Raw genomic sequence first — 22,858 nt, forward strand, 5'->3', positions numbered from 1 at the left:
AAACCCCCCCCCTCGTCACACATCGTCACAAAAGTCTGACCCCCCCCCCCCCAGGTGCGTAACGTCATTTATGGACGTCCCCTGGGGTAAAGTGTGGGTACTCCCACCTCTTCCAAGGCGTCTGATCGGCGTAGAAGAGTAGGCCAAATTCCACCTAGAGCTCCCTCTAGTGGAGCCCCTGCAGAGCCAGCAGTGCCGATAATCAGAATCAGAATATGTATTTATATCGAAGGAATCTGATGAGCTATCAGGCTCTTCTCCACAGGTGTCCAGTCGTATTTACAACATAACTGCAGAAGCTACACCTGTCAACCGTCTTATCCGATTGTGTTTTTTGTTAGTTGCATCCCAATTGTAACCAGCCTGGTGTGACTTTTCTCGGCTACGTTTTTGTGTGTAAGAGTGCGACGCTAACCTCATGAGAGGTTTGCTGGGCGGAGGCTACGCACGTGACCTGCGATCCAGCACTTTGGGAGGCAGCGAGCGGTCGGACAAACGTCGCCAAACTCCCGTGCACGTGGATGTCGAGATGTCATCGCCCATAACAGTGTTCTTCACTCATTTTCAGAGGTGCGGGGAGGGGGAGGCACTTTCGCCGATAAGACATCAATCAGTGTGAAGGCCGCCTCATAACTGATTGATGTTTGACAGCACGATGATGTGGGAAGGGGGGGGGGGTGTTTACATTTTAGATTTGAAGCTTTCGTGACTGCAAGGATTCATACTCTTAGTTTTTTCGGTAAAGTCACGTAGGTAAAAAATGAAATTAAAAGTAATATTATTTTATTATTTTATTTTTATTACTTTTAATTTCATTTTTTACCTACGTGACTTTACTGAAAAAACTAAGAGTATGTGTTTACATTTGTTTATTGTCAGGGGCCGCCAGTGGCCCACGGGCCTTGCAATGAAGAACGCTGCCCCCAAATACTTGCCAGAAGGTGGTACAGCAAAGTGCAGAATGGCATCTGTCGTATGTGTATGGGATAGAGCGTTGCCCCCTCGCACGCATAGGTGTTCTCACAGGAGCTCCGGTTTCCTCCCACGTGTATACACACTCAATAATTGGCTGCAAACATCTTACGATGTAGAGGACTGCTGAGCTTGGGAAACACAATGATTTTGTTTGGATTGTTTGTTGCGGTAACTTCCTGACCCGCCTCGACTGGACATCTGTGAAAACAGAGCTTCATAGCTCATCAGATTCCTCGAGGATAAATACATGATTCCGAATTATTGGTAGCACTGGCTCCTCACCGTTTGGCTGCTACCTTCCGGATCGTCTGCGGTTCCCGGAGCGATTCCACGAGATGCAATTTTGAATAAACGACGACGCTATACACATGAAACTAACCCCTTATTATTCTTGTTGTTCAAAGCTCACTACCCAATTACTAGAGTCGGTAAACACAAACATTTGAGGACACTCGATGACAGTTTGAGACGCACAAAGACTCGTGTCTTTAATATCATAAATCATGAACTACGCGTGCACACTCCCCCACCCCCCAAATCAAGCCTTATCCACACAGGCACTTGAACAGAATAAGCTTACAGTATTTACAATAAAAAAACACACAAACCACTGTACAAAAATTTAATGAACAAGGCACTTGAGCAAACTTCGATCAAAGCAGCCAGCTCCACCATCTCTTCACGACCCATGCGATTAGGTAACTATAGATGTGTTTGATTTAAAGCTTTCGTGACTGCAGGGATTAATATTCTTGGTTTTTTTCGGTAAAGTCACTTAGAAGGGAAACAATAAAATAATAAAAATAGAAAACAATAAAATTCTCACGACGTTTCGATTGCAACACAATCAATCATCATCCGGTGTGAAAACCACAGCAAGAAAATTTACTTGTTTTATTCATTTTTAACTATAGATGTATTTACAATTCTTTTATTTTAATCCCCTCTCTTTAGTCCTCTGCCCGATGGCAGAGCCTCGTCTCAAATTTCCTCAGAGCTGTCCGACCTTGAGCTTTCTCCCTCCTCAATTCACTGAACAGCCTCGCTGCCTTCAAGTTGGCAAAGCATCTTTCTGTTCCTGCCTCTTTGTGGTCTCTTTGCCGACATCCCACAGATCTTCCTTCACCAAGCTCCCACTTCTAAGCCTGTGCCCAATTTTCAGCCGTGGCTTTTTTCTGTATTGTTCTAAGGCGACTCATCTCCTCCTGAACCTGCTGGAGTACTTCCCTATTTCTCTTTTTCTCCGTCGAACTCATTATAAAAAAAAAATTCCCCATTTGACACCAAAACACACATCTCCAAACTTTCTAAACTTCTCACGTCTTCCTCTCTCACGACTCCCACGTTTCTGCCACACACGACACAACGCCGGTTCATCTACCAGATAACAAAGGCGCTTCTGAAGCACATCCCTTCCTTGAACATCCCAGACAATCAGTGCTTGCGTTAATATAGCAGCAGCAGCAGTTCTACTTCTAGATTTGAAGTTTTCGTGACTGCAAGGATTTATACTCTTTGTTTTTATCGGTAAAGTCACGTAGGTAAAAAATAAAATAAATGAAAAAACAACTAAATTAAATCACGACGTTTCGAGCGCAACACAAGCGTCCTTCTTCAGGTGGGGACAACGTAGCGAAAGCACAATCACTTAAGTGTGTCTCAGAGATGGCACGTGACTTTACCGAAAAAACCAAAGCAGTTCTACTCTAAAGTACGTCAGCAAATAAATAAACGAGCCAATCAATTTAATCCAACAGTTCCTTTCGAGAGTGATTATTTTTTTTACTTGATCCAGATTCAGTCGAGCGCGTCGCACTGGGTAGCCGTAGCCGCAGGAAATGTCTCCAGAAGGGATTTGTCCAAGGAAGGAGACTCCGTGTAACAGCTCTCACTAAGAGAAACGAATAAAAAAACATAAGAAAATCATACAAATGCATTGATTCTGTCATGCTTTCCGAACGGTGAGTTTGTCCTTGAAAGTAATTAATCAGCGATAACAACATTACGATTCGACGCATTGGTTAATATCTCAGACCCAGGTGCTGTTGCTTTGATACTTTTGCTTCTGTTCCGAAGAATTTTTGTTGAAAACGTTGCAATTTAACCTGATTGTGCATTGGCATCGCGTCAAAAGACAAAGTATCCGTTCGAATTTCTTTTCAGAGCGGAGAAACGTTTCATGTTAGACGTTGTTGTTGGCTCGCAGAAGCAGATGCATCGCAGATCAATTAAAGTTTGCCTCTCACAGTCGGGGACGACAACACTTCCCCACCCGCGCTGCCACATGAGAGCCACGTTCACCGCATGACGGCCAAACCGATATTTTTAAATCCTTTATATTAAGTTCACTTGCTTGCTTGCTTGCGCGCTTACGACCATGCAAATCTTTCGGTCGTCTTTTAACCCACTTCCCGTGATCCAATCGAGCTGACATTTTGCACACAGACTCGTTGTGCGTGACAATTTATTTTCGTGAAAAAATGTTTCCAAAATTTTCCACTTTTTAGGAAAAACATTTTTATATTTAATTTCAAATACCAATGTGATAAAAATGAAACTCTTACTCAAGAAAAACAGAAATGAATAATAAAATAAAACCGATGCCACGCATATAAAGGATTTATAGTGAAAAACTTTGTTTTTACGGGTTAATTTTTTGTTAATTCTCAGAACTGGAATTTTGCCAAATTGAGAGTGGAGACGCAAATTGAATGCGACGGGAGTTTTTGGCCCCATTTGGTGACCGGGCTGCAGAGGTCGCAAACGGGTTTTAATTCCTTACCCGTACCCGTACCCGACCGCACCAGGGTCGCAAACGGGTACCCGTACCCGTACCCGGCCGTACCCGTACCCTACCCGTACCCGGCCAGGTACGGTTAGGGTACGGGTATCGGGTACCTGATTGCGACCTCTGGGATGAAGCCATGTTGCAGGCGCGGGTGGGTTGATTCTAGGAACTTGAATTGTGAGAAGAGACAAGACGTTGAGGAATGAGTGACAAACAGTTACTCAGGAAAGCTGTCTCGGGTGTGGATCAATCAACTTTAAGGACAGTGCACATTATCAGAGTTATGTTCTTTTGTTTGTATTATGACTGCAGGTATTGCGGTCTATGCAAACATGACTCCTTGTAAAAAGGTGTCAGTTTTGTTGCCAGATAGAAGGGTAAAGAACCAATTATCATATTTTTACTGGCAAATGAGGTTCCCATAGAGTTACTCACCAGTGACTCACGGTCTACCCGTACCCGGCCGCACCAGGGTCGCAAACGGGTACCCGTACCCGGCCGGGTACAGGTAGCCGGGTATCGGGTAGGGTACGGGTATCGGGTACCCGGTTGCGACCTCTGCCGGACTGACACCATCAACGCATTGCGCTTGAGAACGCGATGTAATCACAGGCAGCGGCTGAAACCCGGATTCGAACCCAGGCTCTCAAGCGCTGCTCTGGCTTCCTAAAGAGATGCATTTCATCCCAAATGTCGATAGGTGTTTGGGTGTGTGTGACGAAACAACCCGCTTAAATCCAGGAGTGAATCCGCACAGCCAGAGTTCACTGCTTCTCCCATGTTGTTTTCCGATTTCCCCATTACCCCCCTCCCACCCGCTCCCCCGCCCCCCCCCACTGCCCTCACCCCCCTCACCAACCAATTAATATCAGACTGCTGCATAGTGACCCGTGCAACCACATCTGCGACCCCCACGGTGTGGAGCAGATCCTCCTCCGCAGAGGAAGCGATAAACATTTTTTTTTCGTGTGCCGAGTGCCGTCGTTTGAAAATGTTTTTTTTTTTCCCGGACGGAAAAATGAAGCGCGGCTGTAGAGATTGGTTTTATTTACTTTCCAAGCGGAGTCCCAACTTCTTAAAAAAAAAAGTGGTGGCATGCATACATGGGGCAGCAAAGACAAAGTCGCCCTCGGATAGCTTTTACCAAACTGTCGGGGCAAGTGCTGTTAGCAAGCACCTATGAAGGCCGGCACGGCACACGAGGGGTTGGGTGGCCAGCACCGTGCTCGGCCACCTTTGTCTCTCCAGTGGTGATGTTTGCACACCGCACCAGGTACTAATTTGAGGCTGAGTTGACCTAGGGGGGGCCCAGGAGCTGTTCAGATAATCGTCACCGGTGTTGGCCGTGAGCGAGAATCGAACTCGGGTCGCAGTGGTGCTAACCACTACACTGCCGCTCCCCCCATGCACGCGCACACACACACACACGCTGCCAGATTGCACGCGATTATCTCTTGAGCACAGAAATTCCCAACTCCTCAAGGTCAGATGTCTCATCTGTCGGTAAATAAGGCATCCTCTTCCTTCGCCCCCACCCCCAGTGGCAGCCACGACTAACTTCAGCGGTATACAAAGCGAGCGTTTTTTTTGTTTGCGATGTTGCTACATTTGTCATCCAAATTAAGTAATTTGCCGGTCATTTTTAAGCATTCCCAATACCAGTTAACACAAAATGCTTTATCTTGACATTATATTAGCTTACTCTTTGGTTCTTTCGGTAAAAGTCACGTAGGTATAAAATAAAATAAATAAAATCACGACATTTCGATTGCAACACAAGCAATCACCATCAGGTGGGAAAACCACAGCAACCCCACCCCCCCACCCCTCCCCTTACCCCTCCCCCCTCTCATACCTATATAATCTCTTACCACGACATCTCTCTCCCACTTCAGCAAAAAATGTTCTTGCTGTGGTTTTCCCACCTGATGATGATTGCTTGTGTTGCAATCGAAACCTCGTGATTGAATTTATTCTATTTTCTACCTACGTGACTTTACCGAAAGAACCAAGGAGTATGGATCCCTGCAGTCACGAAAACTTCAAATCTAGATTATATTAGCTTGTCATCCGTGTCATCCGATTAGTGGGGAAATGGAACCAATAATCAATAGAGCAATCGATTACGAAAGTAACCAGATAAACGAAACTATTTAAACTATAAACTATTTTTATATTTCACCACTGAGCTATTTATGAAGCTTTTTTCAGAAGCAACCTCGCCACAAATGATAGCTCAACAAAGTGACTTATGACGTGGAATTCTTATTAGCAGCCAGTTACTCTAAACGCATTTTTCTAAATGTAGAGGAATAATACTCTTAGGTTTTTTCGGTAAAGTCACGTAGGTGAAAAGTAAAATTAAAAGTTAATAAAATTAATAATGGAAATAAAATAATATATCACGACGTTTCGGAGGCAACACAAGTCTCCGTCATCAGGTGGGACCGTCACAGCTACTACTGATGCAGTAATTTTAGCTGTGACGGTCCCACCTGATGACGGAGACTTGTGTTGCCTCCGAAACGTCGTGATATATTATTTTATTATATTTCCATTATTAATTTTATTAACTTTTAATTTTATTTTTTATCTACGTGACTTTACCGAAAAAACCTAAGAGTATGAATCCTTGCAGTCACGAAAGCTTCAAATCTAGTAGAGGAATAACCCAGAGGACCCGGAGAAAAATCCACGCAACGGCGGGGAGAGAGACCATGCAAATTCTAAATGTACAGCAGGTGTCAGTGTTGGTATTAAACTCACGACCTCCTGTAGACCAGGCGAGCTGGTTAACATCTCTCCACCGTGGCGCCCGCGAACCCAGCTCCACATCTGCGACGTGTTTGACCGTTGGCTCCCATAATTTACGATGGAGCGTCGCTCCACGTTTTGCCAACTACGATCAGTCCCAAACAAAACCGTACCTTCGGTGGGCCGAAAAGTTGCTGACCGTGAGGCAAACCCACGGAGCGACTTGCGCACACTTTGAGAATTTCAATGCCTCGCGCTATTGTCAGTAGGCAGTGTGAGAACCAAGCTATATAAATTCCAATGGTCACCCAGGGTATGTGAGCCATAGGTGGTGCCACAGTGGGGTTGGGCGGGTGGCTAAAAGAGGAGGGGGGGGGGGTTGGGGGGGATCCGGTGGGGGTAAAGGGGAGGGGTGCAAACAAGACCCGCAACCATCCCTCCACAAAATAAATACACATCACACCAGCCACACGGCCTCCTAGGAGTGCATAATTTCAGCAAAATTGGTTCAATACAAGCAAACTCCGGACCGGTTTTGATTGTGTCAGGCTCGCTGGCGAACTGCCAGATGTTGAGCAAGGATGTTCTCCGTGAGAAACACGCGGTACAACCACCACCCCAGCCTGACCCCCGTCTCCCCACAGCTCGTATGCCACCCCAGCACCCATCCACCCCCAACTCCACAGTCGGTTAGCCACTGCCTCGTGGTGCACAACGACGACCCTTGCCCCCGGCGTGAAACGTGACACCTTCGGGGTCTTCGGACGACGGCCGCGGTCACTACTGCATCTCGATGGACTGCCTGGGCTGCCTCGCCCGCACGTCCCTCCCGCGGGTCGGACGGGAAACTCGCGAGGCTGCAAGGTCACAGAGACAACAAACGGCGTCCAATCACCATGTCCGTACGGCCAGACGTGACCGTGTCTGTCCGCATTGGCATCCGGTTGCCGAACGAAAACATTACACGGTCGCAATCGTTGCGAACAAAGTGTTTTCCACAAATGAACCACAGTGCCTCGCTGATCTCGTCAAGGGGCATGAACCATCATCACGCGACACTCCGGTCATCCTCGCAGCGGCGGCTTTTCGCTGACCATCGAACAAAGGCGGTCACCGCATCGCGCGCTTTCAGATGCGCTTCTGCTGCCGTCTGGAGCGCTCTTCCTCCCGATATTAGGAAGCCACTGGAGCTATGCACTTTTAAAACATCTAGATTGACAAACTAATTTTTTTAGAACTGCATTTTTGCGTTTAGTTTGTTGTCCTTCCCCCGCACCTTCGATTAGCACAGTTGACTACGTACAGTGTGAAAGAAGTTCAATATACATACGTACACGGCATAGGTCCACACCGACTGGTTTGGGTTTTTTTTTTAACACGGTGGTGGAGAACAGATATCAAAGAACCCAAAACGTTTACGTACGGCACGATCAAAATCGTGAAAGGTAATGGTTAAAACTTTTCTTCAATTGCACGAGGTTATTGTGAATGGTTTGTGGAATAAGAGACGATGGGAGGGAATTCCAAAGTTGAGCAGTGCGAGGGAAGAAGCAGAAAGAGAAGAGTTTGTGACCTGCAGTGTGGCGCATGAGTGAGTGAGTGAGGAGTGCGGTGGTGTAGTGGTTAGTGTGCTGCACCACAAAACCTCGCGACCCGAGTTCAATTCCCGCTCACGGCCAACACCGGTGACAATTATCTGAACCAGTCCTGGTCCTCCCCTAGGCCAACTCAACCTCAAATGAGTACCCGGTGAGGTGTGTAAACATCACGTGGTGTTGTCCACCCACCCGATCACGTGCCGTGCCGGCGTTCATTGGCGCTCGCTAACAGGACTTGCCCCAACAATCTGTTAAGGCTACACGGGGGAATCTTTGTGAGTGAGTGAACGAGTGAGTGGGTGAGCGTGTTGATGTGACCTGCAGTGTGGCAGTTGAACACGGTGTGGTGGATGAGACGAAACGGTCAGTGTCTGGTAGCACCGAGTCCTCGACATGGAGTGGAGGAATCTATGAGTGAAGTTTGTTGCGAGTGCTGTTAGCGAGCGCCTATTCGGGGTCGCTATGGCGACACGGTGGGAAGCGGTGTGGTTAGCGTGTTGTAGTAGCGGTGGCACAGCAGATAGCTGACTGCGCTACTAACCCCCTCAAAGCTCCCCCCACCCCCACTCAATATCCTAACAAGAGACATCTGATTTGTTTTGGCAGAACGTGGAATGGTTGCCATTGAATTATCACTGGTATTTTTGTTTGTTATTTACTGCAGCATGCCTCTCGATAAACTCCATCCCCCACTCTGTGCGAGCAATCACCCGCGGTGGCCTACATTCAACAACGAGCACCTATTGATGCGGAGCAGACTCAACGGGTGAACACTTGCTTGCAAACAAATCACTGCCTTCAAACACATCCTCCATCTCCCCCCCCCCCACCGACCCAATATAACAATGATGATAACAACAAAGCCGCTCCATAATTTAAATGGTTTAAAAATAATGAAAGGGCGCCCAAAAGAAAATAGATATTTTCAAGAGAGTACAAATTTGAAAAATTAAGTGGCTAGCGTCGGCAGAAATTGGCTTTTTTATGCCTCCCAGTGGTGCAAGGTCAGGAATGAATGATTCTCACACAACGGTGAACTTGGGTTCGTGTCAAGGTTGACATATTATTATGATTAGAGCCGCGCTTTGGATTATGGTGTTAGTGCTAAGGTCTGGTTCGTGCCTAGAGTCAGAGTAAGTGTCGTACACGCGTTAGGGTTACAGAGTTAGTTCACAGAGTGTTTACATGTCGTTTGCAACAAGAGTGTCCGCGTGCAATGTGTTGATAACGTGAGGTGGCGTTGGAATTCTTGGTTACAAATAAGATCGTACAAAAGGTTACGGTGAGAATCAGTATCAGGGCTTTGTTCGGAATCACGGTGTGTGATTGTCAGTGTTAGTACGGTGTTCTGCATTACCGCGTTTGTGTCAGTGTGAGTATTATACTTGGCATTATCGTGTTAGTGTCCAGTGTGAGGACAGTGTACGCAAGTATGTTGTTAATGCCAGTAGAGCCAGTAAACGTCCCGGTTTTGCCTGCGTCGCAGAAAATCAGGATTCATTTTCACGCTTTATTTTTATTTTCTGACCTCCCCTCGACCAGTGATGGAAGGGCGGGGCACATTGAGTAGTGGGCGTGGTTGACAGAGGCGTAGGCCAGAGGTCGCAAACGGGTTTTGATTCCTTACCCGTACCCGTACCCGGCCGCACCAGGGTCGCAAACGGGTACCCGTACCCGTACCCGGCCGGGTACGGGTAGCCGGGTATCGGGTAGGGTACGGGTATCGGGTACCCGGTTGCGACCTCTGGTGTAGGCGGGGCCTGTGTAGTGGTGGGGGGGGGGCTAGTGAGTGAGTGGTCGTGGCTATGTAAAAGTAGGTGGGGTCGAGGAGCCTAGCGACTGAGTGGGCGTGACTATGTAAAAGCAGGTGGAGCTCAGGGAGGGCAAAAGAGAGAGGAAGGTGCTACCAGCTCACCACGTTGAGCCTTTCGGAAATTTTTTTGTGGCATTGCGACACACATCGGTGACGAGGCCTAGGCGACCTTGCGTGAACGCAGCGTAGGGCCGCGAGTCGAGAGAAAGGGAGTGTTGTATATGTCGGATTATGAAATTTTGAAAAAAATAATAAAAATTTAAAATAATTAGAAAACTGCGTAAATCGCCCAACTTATGCTAATGTATGCAAAAATTATGCTAATCACGGACATACTCGTACTAATTTATGCGCATGCTTGCGATTATGTTAATGTGTGCAGTTATGACAATTAGGCTTAGCTTCGTCATCCAGAGTTGTAGCGGCGCTGGTGGGGGGCCTCGTGAGTGGCGTCACCTGAGAAGAAGCGCGGAGGGGTGAAGTTGGGGTTGCTGCTGGGCACGTGGGCGCTGCACACGACGATGAAGAGGATCATGGCGACGACGACGCCCACGCCGATGAGAGCCGCACCCCACCAGTACTTCTGCCGTGGCAAATGTACGCGTGCATATGCAAATAACTTTGACGCATATACAAGACAATGAGCCACCACATAGGCCTTACCGGACTCCTGAGTCAAGTGTTGTTAGCGAGTAGCACCCTATGAAGGCCGGCACGGCACAAGAGCGGGCGGGTGGTCAGCACCACGCCTGGCTGCTTTTGTCTCCCCAGTGGCGATGTTTACACACCACACCGGGGTACTAATTTGAGGCCGAGTCGACCTAGGGGAGGCGTAGGACCGACCCATTCAGATAATCGTCACTGGTGTTGGTGGCCGTGTGTGGGAATCAAACTCGGGTCGTTGGGTCCGTAATGCAGCGCTAGCAGTTGCGATACACACTTCACACCATCCCTTCGATTAACACGGTTGGCTATGTACGGTGCAAAAGAGGTTCAACATACATACACTCTCCCCACACATGCACGCACTCACATGAAGCACGTGCACACACGGACATACAAATAACGAAACACACACGTGCAGCAGTGGAGTGAGCAAGCAATTTGCAGGGCTGCGCATTTTCCTATTTACCACGCATTTGGATGAATCCCGATCAATAACCCTCGCTTTATGGGTCACACCGCCTGTTCATGTTGTACGCGGCATTCATACCGGCGAGGGTTGCCACCTGGGAATCAGCATCTGTGTTCGGATGGCAGGAATTGATTTGTACCGAGATTTGACACCGGTATTGCTGTGTTCGACTTTAAAAACAGAACACTGCACCGTTTTGATAACAGACCTCGGCTGACTGAGGAACGTGTCCGCGTTTGGTCCGCAGTGGGAAAGGTGGCAAGGCTGGGCACTCGGTGGCTGCGTGCGCCTCTAATCCAGCGCTGTGGAGGCAGCGAGGGTTGGCGGACCACGCAAATGTGTGAAACTCACAAGCCCTCTAAGCCAGTGGTTCTTTTCCGCTGCTGCAGCCTTGCACCCCTTTGGTTCGCAATCATTACAAAATGTACAATGTTAACAAACACATAGGTTTGATGAAACAAAGTTGTTCTAATTTGTGTTTCGATGATTTACCTTCGACAAAAATCTGGCCATGTTTCGCATCACCAGAAAGGACATCTCGCGCCCCCACAGCAGGTTGCGTGCACCCCAGGTTAAGAAGCACTGCTCTAAGCTGCCAGTGTCGCCATCTGCTGGCCTGCCCGGGTTACGGCAGTAGGGCAAGTGGATTCATTGCCCTCTGTATTCCATCTGTACAGGGATTGAGTATTAACATCCTCCTCGCACCCGTGGGATTTCTCAAGTTACTCCGGTATCCTGCCACGTGCATAAGCACTCATTAATAATAATGGGAACATTTATTTATACTGGAGGAATCCGATCAGCTACAAAGCTCTTTTTCGTAAGATGTCCAGCCGGGACGGGTCAGAAAGTTACAACAACAAACAATTTAAAAAAAAAAACACGATAGGAGTGCAAAGTATATGAAAGATAAACAAATCACGAATACATATTTTTCTTTAACGAGGTAAAGTCGACTGAGCTATTATCTTCCTTTTCAAAAGCGACCTGGCCACAAATGACAGCTCGGCGAAGCGGCTTGTCATTACGTGGAAATTTGTAGCGTTGACCTCTACGTGAGCCGCATTGATGGAGTCGGCCAAACATCTCAATATCGGGCCACAGAGCTTGGCCAACTGTTGGCATCGCCGGTTGTCGCTGTCCTTTCCGCTCCGAGCCGTCACCGAAACAGCACCACGGCACCGGCGCCGTGGAGCTGTAGAACAATAAGAACGGGACTGCGACGGAATCGCCGAACCATGCAGATATTAGTCAATCAAGAAAAGGGGGCGTGTGAAAAAAATATGAATAGGTCTTACCCTTTCTGGCAATAAAGCAGGTGCTAAGATGTTCAAACGCCAAGGCATCAATTCGGCATTAGCCACACGGCACTTGTGGCAAAACATGCAAAGAAACACGCTCTGACAATATACTTGCATTGTTTTTTTAAACTGATTGGCCTACACCAGAAACAGCCTTCTTTATGGCCTTGTCTCACCAGTGTCAGACCAGAGAACGTCAAAAGGCGAACGGTACAAAGACAATGCCACTATCAGAGCATTTATAGCTCGTGTTGAGCAGCTATATCATGGCAATTTTTTGTCAATATCAAAGTACGTTTTACCCTTTCTGGAAAAAAACAGGTGTCAAGATGTTCCAACACCAAAGAAATACTTTTTTGCAGGGAATCAAGTCTGCATTAACCACACGTACTTGTTGTGGTGAACATGCAAACAAACACGCTCTAAAGGGGGCATGTCACACGACGCTATACTAACCAATGGAATTACTCAATCGATTGGTTAATGGATCGACACAGCGAATAACCCGCAAATTACAATTAACCCGGTATTTTTTTTAATGTAATATTCTTGATTCCTTGCAAACGGTTTCTATTTGCTGTTTGAACATCTCAACACCTGTTTTATTGGCAGAAATGGCAAAACCAATTCTTATTTTAATTTTGCTTTCATTATGGCTTTATCTTATTATTTTAAATATACTTTAAATTTTATTTGACTATTTTTTATTTTATTGTGGGTTTTTTGCTTTTATTATTTTTTTTTTTATAATTCTTTTTTTTTAATATATAATATTTTTTTTTTATCTACATGACTTTACCGAAAGAACCAAGAATATCAATTCTTATTTCTTCATATTATATTCTCACACACCCCCCCCTCCCGCCACCTTCCGATGCGCGACCCGCTACTCGCCTGCACCCACTGCACCACGTTGAGGTAGATCTTGCCCTCGAAGAAGGCCTTCTTGAGCCGCACGAGCGGCCCCTCTGCGTCGACGCGTCGGCAGCGTCGCATGGCGTCGCAATAGCCGCGCAGGCCGTCGCACGGCGAGCCGGGCTGCAGCGCCACGCGCGACCCGTTGAAGTAGCGCCGCCAGCGCTCATCCGACGTGCCGGCACACGAGGAGGACTCGCCTGCACCACAAAGACAAAGATGCCCCCCCACCACGTATAGTCTGTAACAGACGGTTGGGGCAAGTGCTGCGAGCGAGCACCTGTGAAGGCGCGCACTGTGGCACGCGAGGGGGTGGGTGGCCAACGCCAACTTTGTGTCCCCAGTAGCGATGCTTACGCACCGCACCGCACCAGGTACTCATTTGAGGCTGAGTCGACCTAGGGGAGGCCCAGGGCCGGTTGAGATAAATGTCACCGGTGTTGGTGGCCGTGGGAGGGCATCGAACCCTGGGGAACACAGCGGGCTAACGGCTGCACTGCCGCTCGCAGCGCGACAGAGATGAACATCCCACCCCATATAGCACGAGTTACGCCACTGGGAGACAAGGGAGAGGATGCAAATCAGAGGCATCGCTTTGGCTCTTAAGAAACCTTTGGGTGGGTTTGGGCAGGGCACACGAATAGGACGGACGACGGCCGATGGGCAAGGCTGGCGACGGAACGACAGCCAAAGGAGGGAAACGCGCCTGCGGGGAGGGTGACCACTGCCTGCACGGAGCGAAGGGACCGTGCTTGCAGATGATGAGGCCTTCATCCAGCAGTGGATGATAGATCATGGCTGCTGTTGCTACTATTGCCGCTACTAATGATGATGCGGGGACGGTGCTCTTGTGCGGTGACGGAAGCTCATTTCATGCTAATCTCCCTCCCTAATCTCTCTCTCCCTAATCTCCCCCATTAACACAACTGACGTGCTTGCGTCCGGGGATGGAATTCCTTTCCAGCTCAGACCCCGCTTGCTTGCCCATCGCCACATAAATAACCTCTTGTTGTAACAGCTCTCTCGCTGGTTCAGCAGTTCCACTGCTGGATGATATTTTTCCGCCTGAGGACGACCGCTTGTGTTGCGATCGAAACGTCGTGATATATTATTTTTTGTTTTATTTTATTTTTCTACCTACGTGACTTTACCGAAAGAACCCAAGAGTATGATGAGGGTTGACTACGGCTTGGGGGAGGCCTTCAACCAGCAATGATGGATAGACCATGGCTGATGAACAGACTAGGGGTGACCAAGCACAGACCATGCTCCTCTTTAACAAATAACGGTAAGTGTGTAACAATACCAAATGCGGGTGCTTGGAAAGCGACGGTGAAACACAATACCAGCTGTAATCAGATAATTTAATAATTTCCCATACATTACCATTAATTTCAATCTTTCTCAATACGCAATTAACTCGGCCGTTCCTAGTTGGCATTAATTTTGATTTGCATGGAAATTATAATTATCCCCACCTCCGCCCCCACACATCGCTGGTCCTAATGCGGATTAACTTCTGCTTGATGTGCACAGCAGAGCAGAGCAGCAAGGAGAAGGCCTCAAGATTAACGGAGGCACGTGGTGGAAAGGTTGTCTATTGCGGCGCCTGGGAAGATAAGATACTACTGAACATTGTTTAAATTCTTAAAGGCTCTGGGATTAGAATTAAACAAAAAAAAGCGTAAAAGCAATGAGGCTCGGTAAGGCTTTCCCTGGGTATAAACAAGCATAATATCACAATAAACATGCAGACAAACGTATGTTATATCACTCACAACACAATAATAATCTGACATTTAGGTCTGGCGTTTTATATATAACTCCGTCATAATCGGCTATGATATATCCACTGCTGGGTGACTTCCAGTCGCATCTCACCTGGGTTGGAGCAGCAGATGTGGCACTGGACCTCAGGACTTTCGCCGGGGCAGAGGCACTCCTCCAGCCCGTACAGCTCGCAGATGGAGCCCGAGCACAGCTGGGATGAGACACACAGCGGTGGGATAGGAACAAAGGTATCTCTCCCGATGGGTCGCTGGCACGACATCTCAGTCGTGCTGCGATCAGAATTTTATCACAGCACCGAGGGAAACATCCTTCCTGGACTGCTCCAGTCACGGCAGAGAGTAACGCCATGTCAGAGAATGGCCCCTGGAAGATGATATATGAGCGGACCCTTTTCAACATGGTGGCATGATGTTAACTACCTCGCCTGGTATGCAGGAGGTGGTGGGTTCGATCCTTACCCTTAAGCCTGTATATTTAGAGTTTGCATGTCTCTCTCCCCGAAGTCACGTGGATTTTTCTCCGGGTCCTCCGGTTTTCTCCTCCACATTTAGAAACATGCGTTTAGAGTATTTGTCTGCTATAAATGTCCACGTGATGAGCCACTTCGTTGAGCTATGCTTTGTTTGCCAAGTAAAATAAAAAAATATGTATTAATTTTAACAGGTGCCACTCAGCGTCTTCATTGGTGACCCGTCTTCTCTCCAACGCCTCTGCCGAATGCTGCGTACATGTGCAAGGTTAAGCTGTACCCCTCTCCGGGATATTTCACTCCACGTACTGGCAGCGGAACGTCGGACATCGTGCCGGTCAGCACGCCACACGATCCGAAATCGCACCGCAGGGCTACGCAGCTACAACCGCGAGAAACCTCACGGGGTTTTATTTTTGCTTTAACTAAGATTTAAAGGAAGATCTTGACATTTCGGCTGACTGGCCCTCTGTCAATGACCCTCTCAACAAAGATGAAGGACCTGTTATTTTTAATGAACCTCTTACACCCTGCGTACGGTGCAAACCAGCAAAAATTCGGTAGTCAACGTTCATTTTCCGCTCAATGACCATTGAGGCGGAGGTCATCTCTCGTTTACAGCCCTGAGCCGGTGGTGGAAATTCCACAATGCTATGTCAGGGACGAGTCTTTCCATAGGACATCCCACTGCCGACTTCCCCATCAAGGTGTCCTAAATCTATCGACCACCCTCCGCCCTCCCCCGCAAAGATGATGGGGCCGACTCAACCCCAAACCATGATTTCAATTCGCAGCAATTCGGCTGCGAGCCACTCTACCGCTGAGCCACCCGGCTGGGTAGGAGCACATGGAGACACTTGACAGGCACACTTAAACACAGCACGACGTGGGTCAACAACCCATGGATTTACCCTGGCAAAGCCTTGAAACCCTCCGCGAGGTCAGGCTCACCGGTTGTCAGGACCGAGCCAATTTTAACTGCTCGCGATCACTAAACGAAAGTGATCATCATCGTTGCCTTCCTCAGCCCAGGGTCAATCCACTGCTGGATGAAGGCTTCCACAAGCCTCTACCGTCGCTCACGATCTTTGCGACGTAACAATTCTGGCCAGCTACTCCGATTAGCACGGTTGGCTACGTACGGTGAGAAAGAAGTTCAACGTGCACACGTACGTACATACACGCACGCACACGAGCCATTTTCCTCGCTCCGTCTGTCAAGGCAAGACGTGACCCCCGGCCGGCGACACGCTCCGAGAGGAGGTGCGCGAAGGCGCGGGCCGGCCGACCGCTCGCCGATGCGGCCGGTCGTCCCCTTCTCTTGCGTCGTGGGTGGGTTTTACGCGAGCACAGAGCTGGCCTGGGTTCACGGTACTCACCCCCTGCATGCAGATCTGCGACCCCCTGTTGCACACCGTGTGGTTGTCCTTGGGCTCCGACGCCAGGCAAATGACCTGCGTGCGTTCGTTCGTTCGTTGTTCGCGCGTACGGAAGGGGAGAAGCGAAGCACACGTGCACACAGAACGGTCCGCATCGTTTATCGTTTCATCGTGTACGTCACACGTTTCGTCGTCGTCACCATCATCATCATCCCTTTTAGCAACGCGTCCTGTCACAATCCACTTACTTTGCTGAGCGGTCGATGTGACGTCTCTCACCTGCCTATGTTCCCCGATACGTGTGCAACTTTCTAAGTCTCTCAGAATACACGTCATTCCAAGCGTGCACCTATCCAGTCAAAGACAAAGATGCCCGCGTGCAGCCTTAACAGACTGTAGGGGCAAGTGCTGTTAGCGAGCACCTATGAAGGCCGGCACGGCACACGAGGGGGTGGGTGGCCAGCACCACGGCCGACCGCCTTTGTCTCCCCAGTGGCAATGTTTGCTGCACACCGAGGCTGAGTCAACCTAGGGGAGCTCCAGGACACGATCAGATATATATGCACGTATGCTGGACTTCTTTCGTGCCGTACGTAGCCAACTTTGTAAATCGGTGGAGCGATTTTCACCGATGTTGACCGTGAGCGGGAAATCGAACTCGGGCCGCCGGGTTTAAAGCACAGCACGCTGACCGCTGCGCCGCCACTCCCAGCGAAGGCCGTTCCACCAGCAGTGGCGTGAGAAATCAACATTGCAGGGCTGCACCTCTACCCCAAAAGACAAAGATCCCCGTATAGCCCGAACAGACTGTTGGGGCAAGTGCTGCGAGTGAGCACCTATGAAAGCCGGCATAGGTACTCGTGGGGGTGGGAGGACAGCACCCACGTTTTTCCCGAGTGACGATGTTTACACACCACACCAGGTACTCGTTTTAGGCTGAGTCGACCTAGGAGAGTTCTAGATTTGAAGCTTTCGTGACTGCAAGGATTCATACTCTTAGTTCTTTCGGTAAAGTCACGTAGGTAAAAATTGAAATTAAAATTAATAAAAAATAAAAACAATAAAATCACGACGTTTCGGAGGCAACACAAGCTTCCGTCTTCAGGTGAAACTGTCACAGCCACGTGACTTTACCGAAAGAACTAAGAGTATGGACCTAGGGGAGGCCCATGACCGGTTGAGATAATCGTCACTGGTGGCGGCTGGCCATCAGCGGGAAATCGAACCCGGAGACGCTGGCTTCGTAGCGCTAACCGCGCGCGACATCACCACTCCACACCTCCACACCCCTCCCCCCCGTGTCACACACGTACCATGTCGCCGCTGCACACCCCGGCCTTCGAGCACTCGGCCTCGGGCCGGCACAGCTCCCCCGCTGCGTGTAACTTGCACTCGTGCGAGCAGCACGGGCCCTCGCTGGGGCTGTCACAGGAGGGGTGAGAGGGGGGCCCCGAAGGTCAAGAGGTCAAGAGTTAAAGGCAAATGCGGAGATGTCGATTTATTGTTTGATGTCCTTCATCTCGCACCTCCGAATCAGCACGGTTGACTACTTACGGCGAGAAAGAAGTTGAACATGCATACACACATACATGTATGTGCTAAGGAAGTTAGACATACATGGTAGGTACGGTGAACTTCCTTTGCACCGTACGTAGCCAAGCGTGCTGATCGGAGGTGCGGGAAGGATGGCAGGATCATAAATGGGCAACTTCTATTTGCACGTAATTTTTAGAACTTAAAAACCCCATGCCACTCCCCTCGATGGCTTTTCCAGCCCTTTTTTCCCACTCTACCAATCTCATTTCTTCGTCGCTCGCGTGCAAATTTCGCCCGTGTGTCCTACGCATGCTCATCTTGGCTGTTGTGTGAATAAGAGGGTGAAATGGGCTGTTGGAGAAGGATGCATGAAATTGTTTCTGCATCGTTAAATTCCCCCAAACAAGTCTGACCAGCTGCTCCACCTACCAAGGGCAATTATCTCGTCTCGTGAAACACACTTAGAAGAGGACACAACAACAACAACAATTGACAGCTGTTCGGTTGATGCATACCCAGGTCATGTGACCTGCAAGGGGGCATTATGATTCACCACCGCTGCTGATTTGATCAATTTTCGTCACATTGCATGGTCGCGATTCAACTTAAAATTCCGTCCTTTTATTTTCATTCAAAATGCGGTGATTGATGGCGCCTACAGTGCCCACATCTTGATGTTTCCATGCACGCCCCCCCCCCCCATGTCCCCATAACTCCATGCCCCCGGGAGGGGGGGGTCCCATATCCTCATGCGCATAGGGACAAGCGGTCTTGATTGCGGGGGGGGGGGAGGGGGGTGGTCGGGGGTTGGAGATGGGGGGGTTGCCCCCCCCCCCGCCCGCAGCCCCCCCCCCCCGCAGCCCCCTCCCCCCTGCAGCCCCCCCCCCCCCGCAGCTCCCCCCCCCCGCAGCACACCTGCACTCCACGTCGGGGCGCAGGCGGCAGCGTTGCCCGGCGGGGGCGCTGGCGGGGAAGCAGCACAAGTCCGCGCAATCCTCCCCAAAGCCGCAGTCGCACTCCTCGTCCTCCTCCACCAGCCCGTTCCCACACACCGGCGTGTCCGACTCTGTGGCGGTGGGGAGGGGGGGGGGCAGGGGGACGTGGGGCGGGGGGGTTGCGGGGGAGGGGGGCAGTGAGCTCGCAAAGTTGAATGTTTAGAAACGTCTGTTTAGAGCGGTGTTCGTCGCTAGCTTTCAAAGGGCGGGCCACTTTCACTGATAAGACATCGTCAATGTGAGGGCCCGCCTACACCGCCTGCAAGGGGCGTTTGTGGATTGTCTGGGGCCGCACTAAAGGCCACCAGGGGCCACCAGTGAAAACTGGATTCGAGTATTTGGCTGCTAGAAATTTTCAACGTGATAAGTGTCTTCCTTGAGCTGTACATTGTGGCCACCCCTGACTCACGTATATGTGTTGTTTGCATGTTCTCTCTCGCCGTGGTCGTGTGGATTTTTCTCTGGGTCCTCTGGGGTTTCCCTCCACATTTAGAAACGTGCGTTTAGAGTATTTGGCTGCGATAAATGTCCACATTATAAGCCACTTCGTTGAGCTATCATTTGTGGCCAGGTCGCTTCTGAAAAAAAAACCCAGTGGGCCTTACCTGGTAAAATATAAAATAGTTGAGTTTATAGTCTGTTAGTTTTTTTAGGTCCAGCTCCAAAATTGCTGGGAAGCACCTCTCATCCAGGGAGTTTTTCGGGGCTAAGGGTTTACGATTTTATGCAGCGGTTGGGACAACAAGGCAAACTTATACTGGTGTCGTCCTTATTCGGAATCACCAGGCCAACGCAGTCAATCAATACGTATAACCCGTAAAAACAAAGTTTTTCACTATAAATCCTTTATATGCGTGGCGGCTAGAGTCCTCTCGTCCTCTGGCTTGAGATGGCTGCCACCTATGGGTCAGATGATTGCATTGCACCATTAAGCAATTGGTAATTAAATATAATATTTTTGTCCTAAAAAGTGTAAAATTTAGGATTTTTTTTCACGAACATTAATTGTTACGCACGACGAGTCTGTGTGGAAAATGTCAGCTCGATTGGATCACGGGAAGTGGGTTAAAAAACGACCGAAAGATTTGCACGGTCCTAAGCAAGCAAGCGAACTTAATATAAAGGATTTAAAAAGGCCTACTTCCACTTTGTAGTGCACTGCTATGTTCGGTGACAACAACGAGTACGCGCTGCGTACCGATAAAGCACAAGTTGCGCTTGGCCTTGAGCACTTTGCTGATGCTGTCGATGCTGCACGGAGAGAACAGCATGTTGTTCGGCTTGTCGCCCGACTGGGCGTAGGGATACATCAAGTAGTTCCCGGCCGTCCTCTGCGCACGTTCCTGGGACTCGCCGGGCATGCAGCGAGCCTCCGAGTCGTGCTGCGGTCGGTGACGATACGCGATGTGGTGGTGGTGGGGGGGAAGGGGGGGGGAGACACGGGAGGACAAATTTCGACTGAGTTTGGAAGTTCCACAATCTGAATCTGATTCGAAAGTCACGTAGGTAAAAAATTAATAAAAGTAAAATAAAAATAAAATTCACGACGTTTCGGAGGCAACACAAGCTTCCGTCTTCAGGTGGAAGCTTGTGTTGCCTCCGAAACGTCGTGAATTTTATTTTTATTTTACTAATTTTAATTTTTTACCTACGTGACTTTACCGAAAAAACCTAAGAATATGAATCCTTGCAGTCACGAAAGCTTCAAATCTAGAATTGATTCGAAAGTGTTCAGTCTCTTTTGGGGGGAAAAAAGGCGGAATATCTGCTACGTTACATTTTTTAGAGATTGCTGTTAATTCAGCAGTGGCGCAGTGGTTAGACATCCTTCGCTACAAAACCCGAGTTCGATTCCCACCCAAGGCATTCATCAGCAGCGACTGACATCTGAACCATCGTCACGACCACCAGGTGGCTTTAGGTCTTCGCTTTGTTACGCAGCCATCGGCCTGGTCGCCAAAGTCTGGGTGGCACTCGAATGCCTGTCTGGATAACCTGCCATCCTCCATTCTACACATGCCCCCCCCCTCCCACCCTGCTCCATTACAGGAAATTGTAGCTTGGTGTGTCACACCGTGGAGTGGCTAGTTTTGGACATCCACTCTTTGTAACGAAGTGCAAAGAAAAAGGCCGCAGCTGAAATCGAGCTCCGTGGTTTCGCAGGGCAAGGGAGGGATTGATGCAGGAGCCAGCGGGATATAACATTTTCCGCACCCTTCGTGAAGGGTTTGCGGCAACAAAGGCAGGCGGTCGGTCGCGACAGCATCTGCCGCGACGCGATGGGAACGTATCGTACACGCTTGTTTATTTTGTCAAGTGGGTTATTTCGGGGGGTGGGGGGCGCGGTGGGAGGCAATGCATCAGAGGCAGCTGCTGCTCATCATCGGGGAGACGGAGAGGTGCGCGAGCGGCGATCGTACCGGCGAGCCGAAGTTGTGGCCGACCTCGTGGGTGATGGTGATGATGGACACTTTGAGGGGCACGTGGGACCCGTAGTTGTTCACCGTCACGATGCCCGTGTTGAGCGACTTGCGAGTCCGGTCCGAGAACAGCTTGTTCCTCTCGCAGATGCCGCCCGACGCCGCTGAGCCGGGAAGGAATAGGTTCGCGTAAGACTTCGAACAAGGACCAAGCAGGCAGGCGGCCGGCTGGCCGGCCATCCAGCCAGCTGGCCGGGTCGCTTGGAGGTCAGAGCTCTGAACCGCCACAGCAGAGATCGTGGGTTCGAATCCAGGTTTCAGCCCCTGCCTTTGATTAAACGGATTCCTCGATTGTGGCGAGGTCGTGGTCTCAACTCGCACCCCACTGACTCTCAAAGAGACCCACGGGCTCGCATAGTGACTCAAATAGACTCACAACAGAGAACCGTAGACTCACATAGACTGGGATATGATGAACCTTTGTTTTCAAGTGCATTCATAGTTTACGCCCAGTCACCAATTGTTACACAAAGTCATCAAGTCAACTTGTTTCTGCCCTTAATTTGTCGTGCGGGAAGCATTACTCTCATGCGGCGGGAAGGATGGGAAGGTGCCACCTCTCACCGGGTGGACCTGACGCCATGTGAAGGGGTTTCCCGGAAGTATTTCTGTGATATCGACAATTGCAAGCTGTGTGTACGCCAAAGGTAAAGAATGATCAATGTGTGCGGAGGAAATGTGGCTGTCTAGGCACTTTGCACACCAAAGCTTTGCACAGAATCTCGGATGATGCGCGCGCAAGCGAGGGTGCTCTGTGTCCCATCACGCAGTGTTGCCTGAGCGCCCTCTGCAGTCGAGATTTCTGTTCAACTAAACTATGTCGCTTATTTTTCAAAAGCGGCCTGGCTATCACAAGTGATAGCTCAACGAAGTGGCTTATCATCACGTGGAAGTTTATAGCAGCCAAATACTCTAAATGCATAGAAACG

At 49.4% G+C, this 22,858-nt stretch overlaps 1 protein-coding gene across 1 annotated transcript in view; it reads right to left on the bottom strand.

Moving 5' to 3' along the window:
• Window positions 1–6,772: 6,772 nt before the first annotated feature.
• The window catches only part of LOC144949183 (disintegrin and metalloproteinase domain-containing protein 10-like), a 34,454-nt gene continuing 18,368 nt past the window's right edge, over window positions 6,773–22,858 (bottom strand). Inside the window, exons 8-16 of the mRNA XM_078879073.1 lie at window positions 21,870–22,033; window positions 20,648–20,831; window positions 19,370–19,520; window positions 18,232–18,340; window positions 16,919–16,993; window positions 15,161–15,260; window positions 13,259–13,479; window positions 10,385–10,511; window positions 6,773–7,374 (exon numbers count right to left, since the gene is read on the bottom strand). Coding sequence (XP_078735199.1) covers window positions 7,298–7,374; window positions 10,385–10,511; window positions 13,259–13,479; window positions 15,161–15,260; window positions 16,919–16,993; window positions 18,232–18,340; window positions 19,370–19,520; window positions 20,648–20,831; window positions 21,870–22,033 — 1,208 coding nt within the window. The 3' untranslated portion in view covers window positions 6,773–7,297. The remainder of the gene's footprint in view (window positions 7,375–10,384; window positions 10,512–13,258; window positions 13,480–15,160; window positions 15,261–16,918; window positions 16,994–18,231; window positions 18,341–19,369; window positions 19,521–20,647; window positions 20,832–21,869; window positions 22,034–22,858) is intronic.

Source organism: Lampetra fluviatilis, chromosome 53, assembly GCF_964198595.1.
Source record: "Lampetra fluviatilis chromosome 53, kcLamFluv1.1, whole genome shotgun sequence".
NCBI classification, from domain to species: Eukaryota; Metazoa; Chordata; class Hyperoartia; order Petromyzontiformes; family Petromyzontidae; genus Lampetra; species Lampetra fluviatilis.